Raw genomic sequence first — 19,571 nt, forward strand, 5'->3', positions numbered from 1 at the left:
TGCCATGACAACAGTGTCCACCGCCGCCCAGGCTAAGCTGCTGCTCCAGCCGGACTGAGGCAGGACCTCGGGCCCGGGTCTGGGCCCTCCGCCTCCGCCGCCGCCCCCAGATCCGCACTCCCCTGCTCGGGCCCGCGGCCAAGGCCGCCCCATGCCAAAGATGAAGGCGCTTCAGTGTGCGCTGGCTCTGGAGATCCGCTCCGTGAGTGGCGGGCCGGCCGGGGGAAACTGAGGCACGGGGGAGGGGGGAGATGGAGGCACGGGGAGGGGGAAACAGACACGGGCGGGAGGGGAACTGAGGCACGGAGAGGGACTTCTTTATCGGCCCCTGCACTGTATTTCTTGGGAGGGAGGGTCTGTCCTCCGACCTGAAGGCCGCTGCCTCTCTCCCTCTTCTCTGCCCTTCCCTCCCGGTGGGGAGCCCCTCCTCGCCCCCCAGGCCCTTCCCCCAGTCCCAACGCCAGCTCTGGGGCTGCCCCGCTGAGAGCCCGGCCCGTTCCTGGGCTTGGTAAGGGTTCTGAAGCCCCCCTCGGTTCCCGGTCCCCTACGGTGAATGCCTGCGGCCCCTTGCTCTCCCCTCCCACCCCCCCCTCCTCCTTGGTTTCTTTTGTCAGTGCTTTAGAGCAGGACCTTAAGTGCTGGGGAGTGAGGGGGGGTGCCTCCCCTTGGATTCCCCGCCTAGCCCCGCACTGCGAGCGCCCGGGACCCCTCCCTCACAGGCAGTCTTTGGAAGACCAGAAGTTTTCCAGACTTGGCTTCGCTGCGGAGACGTGGGGCTCCCCTGCCTGGGCCAGCCCCACCGTGCCCTAGAGTGGGGAGGGGCCTCCGCCCAGCGGTCTGGGGGGAGCTGAGTGCGTCCTGGCAGGGGCTGCGGTCCGTCACCTGGGAGGGGTGCAAGTGCTGAGCCTTCCGAGAGACCGCGATGCCTGCACAGGGACGCGCCAGAGAAGGGACGTGCGGGTGGCACAGTCCCGCCCAGCCGGCGCGCTCCTCTCATCTCCCGGCTCATTCCTGCTTGGTTCTGTTCTCACGCTGCCCCACCGGGAGGGGCCCCTCCTTTCCCATCTCTTTTGGGGGGTCAGAACCTGTGATTTCCTTGGTGCAGGGCCTGCACACGTGCCGCAGCTGACTGTCCTGTGGAAAGAGAGCTTAAGTGACTTTTCCCAGGACTTGCCAGAGGCAGCCCTGGAACTCAGGTTTTCCAGGTGCAGAGGTTGGCTCTGTCCACTGGTCCGGTGACTAGGCCATGCTGCCCTTGTTTGAAATCTGACTACTGCCTTTCCCATTTCCCCCACCCCGTGACTGTCCTCTCCTCACATTTCTTAGAGCACTTTGCCTGCATCCCAAGTGGGCCCTAATTTTCTCATTTGTGTCACACTTCAACATTTCAGAGAATCTGTGATTTCATTCAGGCAGGCATTTGGCCTATGGGTGCCTTCTCCTTCAGCGTCACTTTTCATTCTCCATCCTTCTGTAAATGCACACCAAAGATTCATCCTGCACATGGGCAGCCTTCCTAGAGGTCTTTTAATATCCCATGGGTGCCATTGTGGCCCTCAGTTCTCTTATGTGAGTAAATGACTGACTGAGTCAGTGTGCCTGGGCAATAATTACCATGCAGCTTTCTTGAGCATGGTCCTCAGTGGTACCTTGTGCAGCCCACTTATGTTCCCTTCTCTCTTTTGCCCTTTGGCCCCCTAACAAGGAATTTCGACCCTTTGGAGGGTATAATGTTGTGTATTTTTTATTACAATTCTTTGTATCAGGAACTGATTTTTTTTTCATCTCTATAATTACATTGAGAGAGATACAGCATTCATTTTGCTTTCAATAGAGTATAAGTTCTAGAGGTCTTATAAACACATTCTCGAAGAAAATGTTTTTGTCTCTATCCCCAGTGCCTAGCAGTGCCTGGCACCCAGCAGATGAATGTTAAGTGCCTGTTGATTGATTATTTCGGGTTCTTGATCTTGGATATGCCCTTGGGGAGTTTAAAATGTGGAATTGGACAACTTGGTTTCTTTTAATCATCTGAACTGTCTTGTAAAAAGCTCACAAATTTGCATTAGATCTCTACTTTAAATACAGTGAAGGCATTCCACACATAAGGCCTCTCTGTGCAGTGTCCAGAATAACACTTCACCTCATCCTCCCCTTCAGCTGTCAGACCCTGTCCTCCCTCTGTCCAGTAGACACCAGGGGCTCCCAGGTACCACAAGTATCAAATACAAGACCCTGTTTAAAGCCCTTGGTGATCTGAGCTTCTCCTACCGTGTTTCCCCCATAATAAGACCTATCCTGAAAATAAGCCCTCCCCTTACTGTGTAAGATTCCTCTAAAATAAGCCCTCCCCCGAAAATAAGCCCTATTGAGATTGCTACTGTAGTGAAGGTGATCCCCTGCGCTACACGCTACATTATGGTACCCTCTGTATGCACCTCCCCCCCCTTTCCCAGTGAAACGCACGCCGCGCTCCGAGCTGCATCCAATCAGAGCTGCAGCAGTGAGCGCATCATCCTGTTCTTCCCCAGTGATTTGCTTGCTGGCGCCATTGAGAGCAGTGCCGCAGAGGAGAGCTGAGGCAGGACAACATAAGCCCTCCCCTGAAAATAAGCCCTCTGGTGTTTTTCTTTCCAAAAAAAATAATAAGACAGTGTCTTATTATCGGGGAAACACAGTATCTCTGCAGTCTCACATCCACCCACAACTCTGACTCAGTGCCCAGGGCCTCCCTCTTTGCTGTTCCTTACCCCAGGCATCTTCTGTCTGGGCTCCCAGTGATTTCTTTGGCTGTCCCTCATGCCTGCAAGGCTCTCTCTCTTCATCCCTACCTCCTGGCTTCCCTGGCTTCTTTCAGGGCCCTGCTGAAATCCCACATTCTACAGCCAGCCTCCCCTGACACCCTTAATGCTAAGGCCTTCCTGATATAATTATCTCCAACTTATCTTGTCTGCGCATAGTTGTTGATGGGCATCTTCCCCATTAGACTGTGAGTTTCTTGAAGGCAGGGACTGGCTTTCTTTGTATGCTGTAGCTTTGGTGCCTGGAGCACAATGCTTGCTGGCTTGCCATGAGTACAATGCCCTCCCCAACTTCCATCCTGAATTTGTCCTCAAGACTCTGTGTTAGGCAAAATGTGAGATGGGGGAGTTTATCCATGTCATAGGAATAACCTCCCTATCAAGGGGAAGAATGCATCCCTTTTTTTGTTTGTTTTTTTCAATTTATTTATTTATTTTTAATTTTCAACATTCATTTCCACAAGATTTTGAGTTACAAATTTTTTCTCCTCATCTTTCCCTACCCCCACCCCAAAATAGTGAGCCTACTGAATACCTCTACCCCCAATCTGTTCTCTCTATTATCCTCCCCCATCCCCCCCCCAAACTTTCAACTAGACCAAGATGGATTTCTATAACCTAGTGCCTGTATACCTTATTTCCCAGCTTCATGTAAAAATCAGTTTTTTTAAACATTTGTTTTTGAAACTTTGAGTTCCACAGTCTTTCCCTTCTTTCCTCCTCACCCACCCCCACTGAGAAGACAAGCAGTTCAGCATAGGTTGTACATGTGTAGTTATGCAAATCATTTCCATAGTAGGTATATTGTGAAAGACTAAGTATATTTCCCTCCATCCTATCCCACCCCTCACTTATTCCATTTTCTCCTTTGACCCTATCCCTTTTCAAAAGTGTGTGCTTCTAACTATACTCTCCCCCAATCTGCCCTCCCTTCTATCATCCCCCCTCCTATCCCCTAACCCCCTGCTTTCCTTTAGGGTAAGATGCCCAATTGAGTGTGTATGTTATTCCCTCCTTAAGCCAAATTCAATGAGAATCAGGTTGTCCCATTCCCTTTCACCTTCCTGTTCTTCCCTTCCATTGTAACAGGGTTCTCTTGCCTCTTTTATAATGAGATAATTTACCCTAATCTATCTCTCCCTTTCTTCTTCTCCCAATATATTCCTCTCTCACCTCTTATTTTTATTTTTTAGATATCATCCCTTCCTATTCAATTCATCCTGTGCCCTCTGTTTATGTATACATGTACTCACATATATATTTACATATACATACACTCTCCTTTACTTACATATATATACACATATATGCATATATATTCCCTTCAACTATCCTCATGTTGAGAAGTCTCATGAGTTACAATTATTGTTTTGCCATGTAGGAATGTAAATAGTTCAACTTAAATAAGTTCCTTATGATTTCTTTTTCCTGTTTACCTTCTCATGTTTCTCTTGCTTCTTGTATTTGAAAGTCAAATTTTCTGTTCAGCTCTGGTTTTTTCATCAAGAATGTTTGAAAGTACTCTATTTCATTGAGTGACCATATTTTCCCCTGAAGCATTATATTCAGTTTTGCTGGGTAGGTGATTCTTGGTTTTAACCCCAGCTCCTTTGACCTCCGGAATATCATATTTCAAGACCTTCAATCCCTTATTGTAGAAGCTGATAAATCTTGTGTTATCATGATTGTGTTTCCACATACAAAAATTATTTCTTCCTAACTGCTTGTAGTATTTTCTCCTTGTCCTGGGAACTCTGGGATTTGGCTATAATATTTCTAGGAGTTTTCTTTTTGGGATCTTTTTCAAGAGATGATCGGTGAATTTTTTAAATTTATATTTTACCCTCTGGTTCTAGAATATCAGGGCAATTTTGCTTGATAATTTTTTGAAAGATGGTGTCTAGGCTATTTTTTTGATCATGGCTTTCAGGCAGTCCAATAATTTTAAATGGTTTTTCCTGGATCTATTTTCCAAGTCAGTAGTTTTTTCAGTGAGATATTTCACATTGCCTTCTATTTTTTCATTTGTTTGGATGTGTTTTATAGTATTTTGATTTCTCATAAAGTCATTAGCTTCCATTTGCTCCAGTCTAATTTTGAAGGAATTATTCTCTTCAGTGAGTTTTTGAAATTCCTTTTCCATCTGGACAATTCAGCTTTTTAAGGCATTCTTCTCCGCATTGGCTTTTTGGGCCTCTTTTGCCATTTAAGTTAGTCTACTTTTTAAGATGTTATTTTTTCAGTATTTTTTTGGGTCTCCTTTAGCAGGCTGTTGACTCTCTTTTCATGATTTTCTTGCATCATTCTCATTTCTCTTCCCTATTTTTCTCCACTTCTCTTATTTGATTTTCAAAATCCTTCCTGAGCTCCTCCATGGCTTGTGACCAATTCATATTTTTCTTGGAAGCTTTTAATGCAGGAGTTCTGCTTTTGTTATCCTCCTCCAGTTCCATGCTTTGATCCTTTTTGTCCCCAAAAAAGGATTCTGTGGTCTTACTGTGCTTCCTCTGCTTGCTCATCTTGCCAGTTACTTGACTTTCAAGCTCTTTGCCATGGTAGAACTCTGCTTCCAGAGAGGAGAGCTTTGTTCCAAATTGCTGGGGTTTTTTGCAGCTGCTGGAGCTGTTAGGAGGGTGCCCCCTCTGCAGCACACACAAGCTCTGGCTCACTGATCACACAACCCAGGACCACCGTCCAAGACTGAAATCCAGATCCAACAGGTCAAAGCAAGAGCAATTACCCTCTGAATGGTCACTTGGTTCCCCTATAGTCTGCAGGCCAGGAGTTCTGGAAGCAGCCACATGGCAGCAGCTGCGGCCATTGTACCTTCACTGCTTCTCGCTGCTGGGGGCAGGGGCCGGACCATGCTCTTCTGTCCCCCTCCCCTGTTCCAAAAGAGTTCCACACTGACCTTTTACTTTGTCTTTGGTGTTTATGGGTTGAGAAGTCTGGAAACTGCCACAGCTGCTGGTGGTTCTCTCTCCTGAAGTCTGCTCTGGCCAGTCTGTGCTGTGGGTTGGGGCCTCCCCGGCCTCGGCATGGCTGATGCGGAACTGTGTTTGGCTCCCAACTCAGTGCTATAGACCCTTCCTGTCGGCCTGCCAGGCTGCCTTCAGCAGGAGATTTCTTTCTTTCTGTCAGTTTGTGGGTTCTGTAGCTCTAAAATTTGTTTAAAGTCTTTCTTTTTTACAGGTATTAGAGGTGGTTGGAGTGGAAGCTCATACCAAGTTTGTGTTTCTACTCCGCCATCTTGGTTCTGCTCCCAAATGTGTCCCTTGGAGCCTTGGTCCTGATCTTGGACCCTGGCTTGGCCCTTTCCTGTCTGCCCTCAGTTTTCCCTTCTCGGACCTGAGGGGCCTGGTCAGATGATCTCTGAGATCCCTTTGTGTGCCACACTGAGCAACCTCTCAGCAGGATTGGAACCTGCCCAGAGAGGTGTTATTATAGCATATAAATGCTGTTCTTGTGACTTAGCAGAATATGCAGTCCAGCATTCTGTCTTTTAAGTTGCTTCTTGTGTGCAGTTGTCTTCTGGTATCATTTCTGGGAAAAATCCCCTGCCTGTTGGTCATTGGGCCAACATTGTGCATGGAGAGATTACTGTCTGTAGATGTAAAGGACCATATGAAGCCTAGAAGCTTCTGCCCGTTTGGCATCATGCCACTGTAGAATGAATGAATGAATGAGTGAGCATTTGCTAAGCTCTTGCTGTGTACCTGGCAATGTGCTAAGGACTAGGGATACAAATACACTTAATTAAGCAACACAGTTCCCACCCTTGAGAGGCTTATACTTCACTGGGCTAGACAACACATAGAAGGAGAGCTAGAAAATGTGGGCATGAGAGGATGAGGAGTAGAGTGGTTTGGAAGCCTCAGGGAAGTGAGGTGGAGGCCTGGCTCTGGGTCAGATAAGGCCAGAGATGTCTTTCAGGGCCCCTGGACAAGGGGTCAAAGCAAAGGTGGTATGGTTTGGAAATGGCAGGAAGTGGACATGTACCACTTTTGCTTGAGGGCTTTTTATTTGCCAGTTTTACTAATCACGGTGCATAAAGCAATGTTAATTCCTTAGAGGATGCGCTTCTTATAGCCCTGACTCTGAGGCTCTGGCTGTATCTACTCCCTCTCAAAACTCCTGCAGGAGACCTTGGAGGAAGGAATCTTTGGGTGGACATTCCAATAAAGTCCATTAAATTAACTCATCAAAGTATGGCATCCACTAAACACAGAGGTGTTTGTATTAAATTTTCAAATGAGTGGCCTTGAAAAATTATTTCCTTATTGTTATAGAGGTTGCTTCTGGGCTTGTTTTAGTTACCCCCAAGACTGCTCTGCTGTATTGGGGTCACAGATGGGGTGGGATAGCAACACTGGGGCATTGGAGAGATTTTCCATGCCTTCGAGCCCTGAAGTTCTTTCCTCTGTCTTCCCATCTTCCTGGCATTTGGAAGTATGACATCGCTTTTCCTTCGGTAGTATTGTGATAATGTGGGAACCACAGAAATTAGAGGGAGGTTTCACCCTCTGACACGGAATTCCCTACAACAGCTCTATCAGAAAGCAGAGCCACCCAGTCTAGGAGAAAATAATGTGTTGCCAGGGGGAAGATATGTGTTTTCTCCGTGATCCCTTTGAGAACTGTGTGTTGTGTTGCATAACCTGCCTTTAAAGAGTAGTGTCAAAGCTGTACTTATCCGTTGAGTCTAGAATAACATACTTTTAAGCACATTTCACCTGGAAGGCAAAAATTCATTGCTGCATTGGTCTAAATATAATCTGCCCTCAAAACTAGAGACATATCAGGGGAGTCTAAACTATGGTATTGGGGAGCAAAAGAGCTTCACTTAGAAGGGGTATCCAGACCCAGAGGCCCAGGTGGAGACTTGCCACACTTGACATTATCAAGGTGATCAATGAACTTCCCTGCTCTATGCATAGCTATAAATATACTCCAAAAAGCTAGTTTTCATTTATTGGCTACCACTCCTTCTTTTGGGGGCAGCTATGTGGTTGAGAAGTATGATGACAACATGGGCAGCAGGATCAGGGCAAACACAGAAAGTAGTACAAGGTAATGCAAGATGTTTAGAAATCCTAAATTACCATCACAAAGGAATGCCCTGCCAAACTTCATCCTTGGATCCCACCTTTGACTGTCCTCACTCCTACATACATGCAACTGAATAAAGATGGAGAAAAATCACCCACCTCTTCTGACTGGGTCCACTACAAATTTATATTACACTCACCTGGGCCCTCCCTGCTGCTGGGCAGTCCTACTGTCCTTCACTCTCCCACTCTCCCCAACGGCCCTTCTGAACCTTCCGTTCCTCCTCAAACCTCCCGTGGCTCCTCCTCCCCTCACTCTCAGCTGAGAAACAAGCCTCGTATTTCACAGAAAACAATGAGCTCCTTCTCCCCTCTTCCTCATCTCCTATCACTCACATGCCTTCTGCTGCTCTCTCCTTCCTTACTCCTGTCGCACATGAAGAGCTGGCCTTATTCATTACCAAGGCTGACCTCTCTACTTGTTCAAAGGATCCCATTCTGCTCCATCTCCTCCAGTAGACTCTGTAATCTCTCTGTAATCCTCACTCTCACTTATTTTCAATATCCTTGTCAACTAGCTCCTTCTCCACTGTCTACAAACATGCCCGTGTCTCCCCATCCTCAAAAAACATTCACTTGATCCTTCTGTCCCTGCTATCTCCCTATATCTATTCTACCCTTTGTAGGTAAAACTGTATCAGGGTGGTCCTTGAATGAAGAGAGAGGGGATGAGGAGGGGGAAGGCAGAGAACAGCTGGGGACATGGCTGAGCTTTCAGGGTGTTGGTCTTCTTGATGAAACAGGAAATTAGAAAGAGGGGAAGGGGATTAGGGAGAGATAATAAGTTAGTTCTTTTTCAGAAATTTGAGTTTGTGATCCCTGTGGGGCATCCCATTGATGATGTGGAACCATCCCACCAGAGCCAGATTAGGGCTGGATCTGTAGATTTGAGAGTCTTCTGCAGGAGGTGAAAATTGGCTCTTCAGGGGTTGATCATCACCAAGAGAGGATGTAGAGAGTGGGAAGAGGAAAGCCCCAGGACACAGTCTTGGGAGATGCCCACATTCAAGGAAGGGGCCCCGATAATGTTCCAGAAGGGACTCTCTGGGGAGAAGACTATTCCTTTCCTTCCTTTTGGTTTTCACAATTTTTGGGGTGCGTTTCTAGAGATGAGGAGGGAGCTTTATATAAGCCTTACCAGAACTCTTCATAATTTTAATTATTCTCAGACTCTGGCAAAATAAGGATATTTCGTTTAGCTCTGCCCAGTTTGGGCTCTCTCAGTTTAATTTTTTAAAATGGTTTCTGATTGTACTTACCAGGATCCTTCTGCTTTTCCCTATTGTATAAAAGTTCATTTTATAAGCCACATCTATGTAATCAGGATATTTTTGTCTCCCCTGGCCCCAGGTATCTTGTCCACGACTGCAGCTGAAAGACAAGGAGGACGTCTATCTCAGCGTTTGTGTGTTTGGCCAGCACAAAAAGACACAATGTGTCCCTCCTATCTTTCCGCTGGTCTTCAATGCCAGAATGGTGTTTGAAAAGGTAGGCTCCCTTGTGAGTTCAGCCCTGTGTGTCCTGAAAAAGGCTGTGTTTACATGTCCTGGGCAAGGCACACACAAATACTCCCAGAGTTTGCAAGCTTAGGGGAGGACAGGCATTTGACTGCATTGGGAAGCAAGTGAAAAGAGCCTCGCCATTTACCAGGGAAAGTACAAGTCTAATTTTACTTCTCAAAAAATGTCCCTTCAGTGACCTGTGACTTGACAGTCTAGAATCAATTCCTATGCACCACAGGAAATAGAATTTTCTGGCACTGAAAATATGAGTAATTTTAAGAAATCATACAACAAAGTGCTCTGTGTTACTCCTGTGAGTGTCCCACACTGAGCCAGTGCTTACCTTGCCTTCTCATCTTGGCTAAAGTCCAACTCATGATTGTGGTACTGTGGACCTTTATTTTATTAAACTGGAAAGGTGTGACTGGAGTCAAAATTTAATAGCTTAGAAATAAATCTTTGCTGTCAGCTACTGAATTTAGGAATTATTCCCCTTAATTATCACTTATCTTTTTCTCAGTACAAAAGTTTATTTCTCAAGTTGTCTTAGTTGATTAAAAAAGACAAGTGTGTCTTGAAACATAAACTATACACCGCAGGAAGGGAAAGAGCAGTGAGAGATACTACATAGGAGGGCATGATTGCCTTGTGGATCCTTAGACCTATTTCTGGTTCTGTCTGGGCTGTTTACCTGGCTTGCCCCTAATTTCTGGATAGCATTTCTTCAAGCTCAGCATTACTAACTGTGTCTCTGCTCACTCTTTCCATCTACTATCCTAAGTCCTAGGGCAGTTACTATTTACATAAAACAAGCACCTTTGACAACGACCATGGGAAGAAGAGACAAAGTGACAGTGGAGACAAGATATGAGGGTCACTCTAGATGGAACAGAAAGGACTTTGTAAGGATGAAGGAAAAGGAAATCACATTCTTGTAAAGTTCTGTGTGAGAGTAGAAGTTGTTGAACTCATTGTCTTTGTGTGCCCGGTGTGGCACAGGCCTAGCTCACGGCACTTGCTGCTGGCTGATGGAGTCTCCTCTCTGCCCCTTTTCTCACCAGGTGTTCCCTGAAGCCATAGACCCGGGAGATGTAGTAGCACAACTTGAAGGTAAGTTTTGTTTTCATTTTTTTGAGCTCATTGTTTCTGACTGTCCACTGATTGCTCGTTTTTCTGTAGGGTTTGAGGGCTGATCTTTGACTCCTTTCCTCACAACACATGGCATTGCTGTTGATGCTTGACAGAGAAGGGAGCTGAGGCTCATGGAAATGAAAGAAATGGCCAAGCACTTTGTCCACAGGCCTAGTCTCTGAATCAGAAGCCGGGCCTTTTACTGCTCTACTCCACTGCTTGTTGTTAGAACAACCTGAGACTTCAAAAGTATGGTTTACAGAGACATCACCCCTGCTCCCCAGGATGTAGGTGGTGCACATGGTTCTATTTTATAGATTAGGAAATAGACATTAAGGAGGATTAGGTGGATTGTCTAGTCTATAGCTTCCCGGGAGGTCAGATTGGAAGATGAACCCATATAGCTCTCAGCATCTCCATAGTGTGTGGTTTTCTCTCAGGCCACCTCTTTCCCATTAGAAAATTGGACCCTGCTCTTAGAACCAACCTGGGCTTTGATAGGCCAGTTTTGGTCTTATTTTGCCCAGATCCAGGGCTCCACAGCATTTCTAAGCTGTTTTTGTCCAATAATTGGTTTCTTACCCTAATAATTGGGGGTCGTTAATTTTATTTGGATGCTATTTTACTATATCTCTTTTGCTTCTGTGTTAGCTAATCTGTTTTTGACTTTTATATATTTTATCCAGAACCAAATTATTTTGATGATTACTATTTTGTAGTATCATTTTTGATCTGGTACTACTAGGCTTATTTCCTTCTCATTTTGTTCATTATCTCCCTTGAGAATCTTGTCTTTTTCACCCAGGTGAATTTTTAAAATTAAATTGTCTTTGGCTAGGCAACTGGGGTTCAGTGACTTGCTCAGGGTCGCACAGCTAGTAAGTGTCAAGTATCTGAGGCCAGATTTGAACTCAGGTTCTCCTGACTCCAGGGCTGGTGTTCTATTAACTGCTCTACCTAGCTGTCCCTTAATTTTTGTTTTTAATCAACAAAAATCTGTCTTCTCTCTCTCCTTTGTCCCCCCACCCCCAATCAAGAAAGAAGGAAAAATGTATATAGTAAAAAAAACCACATTTCTGCATTGGCTATTAAAAAAAAAAGTGTCACTCTTCACTGAGTCCTTCACCTCTCTAGCAGGAGGTAAGTAACATGTTTCATCAAGAGTCCTCTGGAACTTTGCTTAGTCATTGTGTTGATTAGAGTTCTTAAGACTTTCAAAGTTGTTTGCCTTTACAGTATTTTTCTTATTGTGTAAATTGTTCTAGTTTTGTTCACCTCACTCTGCATCAGTTTATACAAGTCTTATTAGGTTTCTCTGAAACTCTTCCCTTCATCATTTCTTACAGCCCAATAGTATTCTGTCACATTTATATACCATAACTTGTTGAGCCATTTCCCATCTGATGGTCATCTCCTTAGTTTCCAGTTCTTTGCCACTGCAAAAAGAGCTGCTATAAATATTTTTATGCATCCTTAGAGACTATTTTGTTTAGGATTAATCCCTTCCTTAATCTGTCTTCCCTCTTATGCTCCATTCTCCCTTTCCCTTTTATTTTCGTGTCGAATGAAATGCATTTCTGTATCCATCTCGTGTATGTGTGTTCTTCCTTATTTTGACCAGTTCAGATAAAAGTGTGGTTCAAGTGTCTCCTTTCTCCCTACCCTTTCCTTCTCTTTTGTATTCAATTTTTGTACTCACTTCAGTTATATGAGAAAATTTTCTTTAACCTGACTTTCCCTCTCTTACCTCTCATTGTGTCTTTTTTCTTTCCTTTCCTTTTTTTTCTCTTACGATCATAAGAACATAATGACATACCTCTTTGGCTTTCTGTCATATTAGGCTCCCTCTATAAGCCTTCAGATTAGTGTTCTGAGGGAATACTTCCATTTCTTCCCCTACTAGAATGTAAATGCTTCATCATTCTATAGTCCCTTGCAATTGCTCACTTATATGTGCCTTTTCATTTAGCTTCACTCTTGTGTTTGTATTTGTTTCACAAGTAACATAGGGGAGGCACTGGAGGTTTTGGATTCCAGATTCTAACAGGTTACTCTTGATCTGGTCAAATGGAAAGGACAGGAAGACAGCTTTGGAGGGGTAAATAATCTTACATACTTTAGTCTATTCTTCTCAGTGGGAGTTTGCTGATAATGGAGGCACCAACACCTATAACAGCATTCCCTAATCACCCTTCTTGTAGGGGCCGACAAGAAGGGTCAACTACCCTCGTGTCTTGATGGGGTTAATTGAGACAGAACTAGCATTGCAGCTTGTGCCCTCCCCTAAATCCCTTCCACCCTTGATGGGGGCTGATCACACACAGAGTTACACTTTCATATTCCCCTGTGGGTTCCTCACTTACTGACCAGTACCCACTTGTTTTATAGGGCAACAGACAAAGAAGGCATCTTGCCAGCAATAGCCTCACAGGTTAACTTTAGCAATATCTTCATTCAGTGCAAATATAGTATCACATATCACCCTGTATCTCACTGTGCAGTCTCAGTAGGACTATCACTGTGATTCTAGGAATTACTATCTAGAATCTTTGGGACTATTCTGGGAGTTATTATCAAATACCTGGAAACTAGAGATTTCCATGGCCATGAAAGTAAAAGAATAAGCAGATCCTCCTTACATAGAGTATTTCAAAGTTTCTACTCAGCTCGAGTCTTTTCATCAGGAATGCTTGAAAGTATTCTATTTCATTAAAAGTTCTTTTTTCTTTCTCCTGTAGCATAATACTTGTTTTCTTGGGGAAATTATTCTTGGCTGTAAGTCTTTATCCTTTGCTGTTTGTAATACTATATTCTAAACTATCTGTTTCTTCATAGTGTAGTAATGGCTGCTAAATCATGTGTGATTCTGACTGTGGCTCCTACTTGAATTTTTTTTTCTGACTGCTTATAGCATTTTTTTCTCTGATTTGGAAGCTCTGGATTTTGGCTCTAATGTGTCTGGGAGTTTCCATTTTGGAATTTGTGTCAGGAGATGACTTGTGATTCTTTCTGTTTCCACTTTGCCTTCTGGTTCTAAGGGATTTGGGCAGTTTTCTGTTATGATTTTTTGAAATATGATATTTAGAGTTTTTTCCTTATGACATTCAGATAGTCCAATGATTCTTAAATTATCCTTAATCTTTTTTTTCCAGTTTAGTTGCTTTTGTTATGAGATATCTTACAGTTGCTTCTATTTTTTAAATCTTTTGACTTTGTCTTAATATTTCTTGTTTTATGGAGTGTTTAGTTTCTATTTGGTCCATTCTGATTTTCAGGGAGTTGGTTGCTTGGGCAAGGTTTTTTACCTCTTGTGCCAAGCCGTTAATTCCCTTTCCAATTCTTTCTTCCATATCTCTCATTTCTTTTCCATTTTTTCCCATTAGCACTCTTGTTTCATTTACAAAACCATTTTAAAGTCTTTTTAAAATTCTTGCTTCTTCTAGGAATTCTAGTTGAACCTTATGTTCAAGCTGTGTTTCTCTTTGAGATTTTGCTTGTAGATGCTTTGGAGTCAGATGTGTTTAGAACTTTTGTGTTGATGAATCAGCAGTTTGGACAGTCTGGAGGGGAATGGAGACATCACTTGCTTGGGCCTCCTCCCTAAAATGGAGGTTCTGGGATGAACCAACCAATCTGAGGGAGATGGGCCCTAGGCAGGTTCATTTCTCACTATGCCCCTTTAGAATCCCTTTGTAATTTGATGAAAAGGGACTATTTCCCTTCCTTTTATATGCCCTGTGCTTCCTGCCGCTGACATGTACATCCTTCATAGGGCAAATAGGGTCCCTTGAAGCTTCCTAAGTTCCCACAATCAGATGCACCTCCCCCCCTTTAAAATTTTTTTTTACTCCTTTTATCTTTACATCCACTGATGCTCCCTTTTGACAAAGAAAAGCATTTAAGCCAAGCTACCCATTAGTGTGACATTCGGTCCTGGGAGTTCCTGCCCTGTCCATTGGGCAGGATGTGATGTTGCCCTGCTCCTTTCCTGGGAACTTCAGTCATTCCATACTCAGGGCCTGGTTTCCTTTGATGATCCATTACATAGTACTCTTGGTTCTGATTATTTCTTTCTGAATCAGTTCATATAAATCTTTCCACCTTTATCTAAATTTATCAGATATTTGGAGCATCGTGTATAAGGAAGGGCAAGTTGACCAGGGATCTGCTGCGAGCACATAAACGTACCTTTGCCTTTTTGCCTTGTGACTGCTCTAATCTGCTAAGAAAATGACGGGCTGACCCGGCTTGGTTACTCACGAAAAATCTGTTCTCTTTCTTTGCAGACGACACAGCAGTGTTTGAGTTGATACAGCTTGTTCTGCCAGGTATGAAACTGATTCTGTTCCTAAGACAGCATGGGGTATATGTGGGGAGCTAATTCATAATAGAATGACCACAGTCCCACCCTCATCCTTAGCCTTTTCCTCATTTAAGAACTATTTTGTTTAGGGCTGAATAGATCCAGAAAAATGCCTGGCCACAGTGTTAGGGAATACATTGTCCAAACTTTGATGAATAGAGATTATTTAAAATGTGATATAAACTGACTTTATCCAGAGCTATCATAACAACCAAAATTCAAGAATCAGTTTTTGTGAAGTTGCTAAAAATGCAGCCTCCTGTCTACCACATGGCCCTTGTCAGTGTATTCCCTCCCTATAGCTGACCCCACCCCAACTTTTAAAGAAGGTAACCATGGTAAAAAGGGTGACTTGAAAACTTGAGCATTAATGTATTTACAATTAATTAGTATATTAACTGTATTGGAGGAACCATGAAAACTCCCAGTTGTCTGTTTCTGCATCATCTTGATATTTATGTAGAGAGAACAGGAAACACTGCTTCCTGCTTTCTTGAAAAACAAATCATTAGCAGGAGTGTGTGTTGGGGGGGGGGGAGGTAGATGGGTCTTTGTTGATTAAAGACTACGTCCTTCTATCTCACCCAGCCGGGAGGTATAGTAGCTTCTCATGGGCCCATCCTGCTGCTGATTGGTACAGATGCTTTTATCTGCTCCATTTTTCTGGCCTGGATGGTTCACTCCTCCTTAGGCAGCCTGGTGGCCCTCTGCTCCTGGGGTCTTACCATCTGAGTGCTGTACTTAGTGCTGATACCCAATCAGCTTCAGCCCTGCTGCAGCTTAGAATTCCCAAACTCAACCAGCCTCAGCCTCCTCCCATAGCAAGGATTACAGGTGTGCACCACCATGACTTTCTGGGGGGTTTGTTGACAGTAATAGGGTGTAGGTGTCTACATGTTGTGTATTTAAAAAAAACATTCTTTTGTGACCCCAAATTACTTCTTGAATGTGTGAAAATATCTCTAGAGATAAGAAAGCAGATCATAGTTGCTGATAATTAATAGTTTGATATTATTCTTGTCTCTGAACTGACATTGGTTGCCAGTTAGTAGGTAGTACTAGATATTTAGCAATGAAAGATAGATTACCTCATGACCAGACCTTTGGTGAGGAATCTCTCAGAATCTTTCTTGGTCTGTCCTCCAGTGATAGGATCATGGTTAGTCACAGGTCTGTCCTAGAGGCCCTTCTGCTCAGCTGATCACCCAGCCTTTGAGAACTCAGGGCTGTTTCTATGCTGGAGGGGAGAAACTAAGGAGAGGGGGTTAGAATCACAGCAGCATTTCAGCAAAACAAATGGAGGGAAACAATTAGAGGGTATCTCTATTTCATGCTGAATTTACTTTTCAAATGGAAAATGATATATATTACATTTCAGAGCTTCCATCCTTAATAAGTATTAAGATTCAGGATGTAGTCTGGGGCAGTAGTCTTAAATTGGTCAAACACAATGGGAATCTTACAGGACAGTTTGTAAAAGATGCCATTGTTTCTGGACACAGGGATGTGTATTGATGTCTTGATCTATTTTCAGTCCTCTCATCTGTTTCTTGCAGTGGGTGAAACACTCTCTACATATGAGGAAAACATGAGAGACTTCATGTTCCCTGGTCCGAAGCAAATGTCTGGACACCATGATTCAAATCGCCAAGTGATAATGCAAAGAATTTCTGGCATCAGGGTAAGTGCCAAACATGTGAGGCCCCAGGAGTGGTGCAGGAGGGGGTCCTGGCATCCTGGAGTCAGACCTTCCTTAAGTGCTCACTCTTGACTGATCACTCAGTATTAAGAATGGCAAGTGCTCTCTAAGGTTGACTGGGGAGAGGGCAGACTGTGCTTGTAAGAAACGGTCTGTAACGTGCCAACTCTTGCCCATTGGTGTGTGCCAGTCAGGATCTAGGTAGCTTCTGTGATGTGTGGAGCTCAGTGGAAACACTAAAGAATACTCTCTTCACTCTCTCTCCCCCATGGATGGGTGCGTGATGGAGGGATGTGCTTGTTGCCTCTGGTACTCATCTCCTACACCGTCAGCTTTGTTGTGAAGTTTGTCCTTGGTTTTTCTTTTGGGCCTCTAAAGAATCCCCTCAGAATGTAGGGAGAAGGCCCAAGGGTCACTCCCTTGGGCCATCTGTTTGTCATCTCTTGCCTCTGACACCTTAACTTTTTGCCTCCTGTCTTAATCTCATATTTTTTCAACATTATCCTTTATATTACTCTATAAGACATCACTGATGGTACAGTGCTGCCATCCATCCATGCATCTCTCCATCCAGTGTTTGGTTTGGATCTGAGATTTTATTGGAATAGAGACTTCTGGTGGATAATTTTACTCTACCAAAGCAGCAGAGGAGTACCTCTTTGTCTGCAGGAGTGCTTGGGACTCTGGGAAGTGAAGCAGCCTGGCCAGGGACAAACAGCTGGCAAGTGTCCAAGATGGTACTTTACACGAGGTCTTTTTTGAACCCTAGGGCAACTTTCTTTCCATTATGCTATGGTCCCTCTTACAGTACAAAACAGACAATATTTATCATATGCCTACTGTGTGCAGAGCTTGGATGGGTTGGTTGTAAGGGTAGAATTATGCCAAGGGCCTTGTCCTCATGGGGCACATAGGCTAGTCAGGGAATAAGACACCAAGAGGTAAGGTTATCCTGTTCAGTGTTATGTGGGGAGAGCATCAGAGAAGGACAGATAAAGGGCTGTGGGAGCTTTGAGTTGGAGGAATGTGTGGACATCAGGGAAGACTTCTGGCAGAGAAAGTATGAGTTAAAATGATGAACAGGCAGGAATTTGGTTGGGAGAGAGCATATAGGAAAGACAGTGTAAAGAATGGCTTGAAAGTGGGAAATGGCACGGCATATTTTTAGGGCAGAGAATTAGCCAGCATGTGCCTGGAGCATAGAACTGGAGGGCAATACATGAAATTGGGGTGGAAAGGTTGGGTGGAGAACCTTGAATGCTGGGCAGCAGAGTATGGCCTTGGCTTGGAAGGCACTTTGGAGCCTTGGAAGATTTTTGAGTAGACTAACATGGCTGAATCTGAGCCTAAGAAAAATGATTCCTAAAATGTGTGAGGTATATTGTATATTGTGTGAAGTGTATTGTCTATCAGTCAACAAGTATTTGTTAAGTGCCTGCTGTATGACGAGCACTGTGCTACAGGCCAGGGGTACTGAGGTGAAGACAGTCTCTCCCAGCCCCTGGCATTTTACTGGAGGAGATGTTTTGTAAGCACTATTTGACAAAGACTAAGGATGGGAATGCCATTTTAGTCTCAGCTCATCCACTGAGAAGAGTTAACTTCTTACCAGAAACACATTTCAAAACCATTCTGTCAGTCAGCTTGCTACAGCCGAAAAGTGTGCTAGACCTCAGGGTTGGTGCCAACATTAAGTTAAATAAAACACCCGGGATAAGTACTTGGAGGGGCTAGGCATGTTTAGATTAGCCAAGACCTGAGGGGTGTGTGATAAGCTTCTCCAAGTAAATTAAGGGCTGGTGTGTGGAAGAAAGATCAGCCTTGTCTTTAAAGCGATTTTCCTAAAGCATTGGTGTGATCGTGTCCTTCTCCTACCAGTGACTGCAACTCCTAGTGCTTCCTGTTTCCTTTGTGTCAAGTATAAACCCTTGTGCTCGGCACTTACAGTCTGTTCTATGTTGGACCCATCTTACTTTCTGAGTCTATCTGATATCACCCCCACTTTAGGGTCAAGTGAACATTTTTTAGGGTTGTGGGAGACCTGGATAAGTTTGTAGGTAGTAGAAGGGAGTAGAAGGTAGTAGAAGGAAGGGAGATTGAAGATTAGAGAAAGAGTGAGGATGGTTTGGGGGCCACTCTGTTAGAGGAGATGGGAGGAAATGTGATCAAGAATATAAGTAGTGGGATTGACCCTGGCGAGGATAATGGCCAAGTCTCCATCAGAGACAAGCATAAAGGATCAGAGAGGATGGAAGATGAAGTCAAGGAATTTCACGTATTATAAAGTGAGAGATTGTGGCAGATAGCATTATTTTCTCATTTAAGGTGAGGCTAGGTCTTCAAGCTACTGTAAGCTACTAGAGTGTCTGGAGGGATGCTATTTGAGGCTTGAGGAAAGAAGAGAAGATTCCAAATAGTTGTTGTGGGGAACATGATGAAGAATCACTTAGGTAGGATTAAAGGGATTGTCTTGTCACACTGAGATCATAGAAACTTGTGGTGGATCCAGTCAGCATTTGACTTCCTCCAGAACCATTCAGCAGCGTGTGAGCGGGCAGAGAGGAGGCAGATGGTGGGGTGGGGTTTGATCAGGCACCTGCCAGGATAAGGCCAGGGCATGAATGCACCAGGAATTCAAGAGTGAGGCCACTGTAAGGTTGAACTGGTTAACTATGAGACCAAGAACCAGAAGGGAGGATTGGGAAACCTAATGGTTGTAATAGCTTGGAAGAAACTTGGTGGGTGGTGGTGGTAGGGATTGGCTGTCAGTAAAAATGAAGAAGAGGGTTAGGAAAACTGAGTCCCAAGACAAGAAGAAGTGATGGGGGTTGTTAGGGATGTACCTGACACCAGCACCCTTTCAGTTTGGTTTCAGTGTTGGGACAAAATGAGGCACTTACAGGTTCAGTTAACAAAAAGGGTTTGTTAGCCATCACGTAGAAAAGATATCAGCAAGGAAACAGCAGT

General features: G+C 44.3%; 1 protein-coding gene across 2 annotated transcripts in view; it reads left to right on the plus strand.

The window, feature by feature from the left end:
• LOC138164831 (spermatogenesis-associated protein 6-like) overlaps positions 1–19,571 on the plus strand; it is a 117,861-nt gene continuing 98,290 nt past the window's right edge. For both annotated transcript variants that reach the window (XM_069092757.1, XM_069092756.1), the window contains exons 1-5: positions 1–202; positions 9,260–9,397; positions 10,473–10,521; positions 14,829–14,870; positions 16,462–16,586. In XM_069092757.1, coding sequence (XP_068948858.1) covers positions 152–202; positions 9,260–9,397; positions 10,473–10,521; positions 14,829–14,870; positions 16,462–16,586 — 405 coding nt within the window. In that variant the 5' untranslated portion in view covers positions 1–151. The remainder of the gene's footprint in view (positions 203–9,259; positions 9,398–10,472; positions 10,522–14,828; positions 14,871–16,461; positions 16,587–19,571) is intronic.

Source organism: Petaurus breviceps, unplaced genomic scaffold (genome assembly GCF_028583685.1).
Source record: "Petaurus breviceps papuanus isolate PSGF00001 unplaced genomic scaffold, PetGlider_PUasm1.0 207, whole genome shotgun sequence".
NCBI lineage: Eukaryota > Metazoa > Chordata > Mammalia > Diprotodontia > Petauridae > Petaurus > Petaurus breviceps.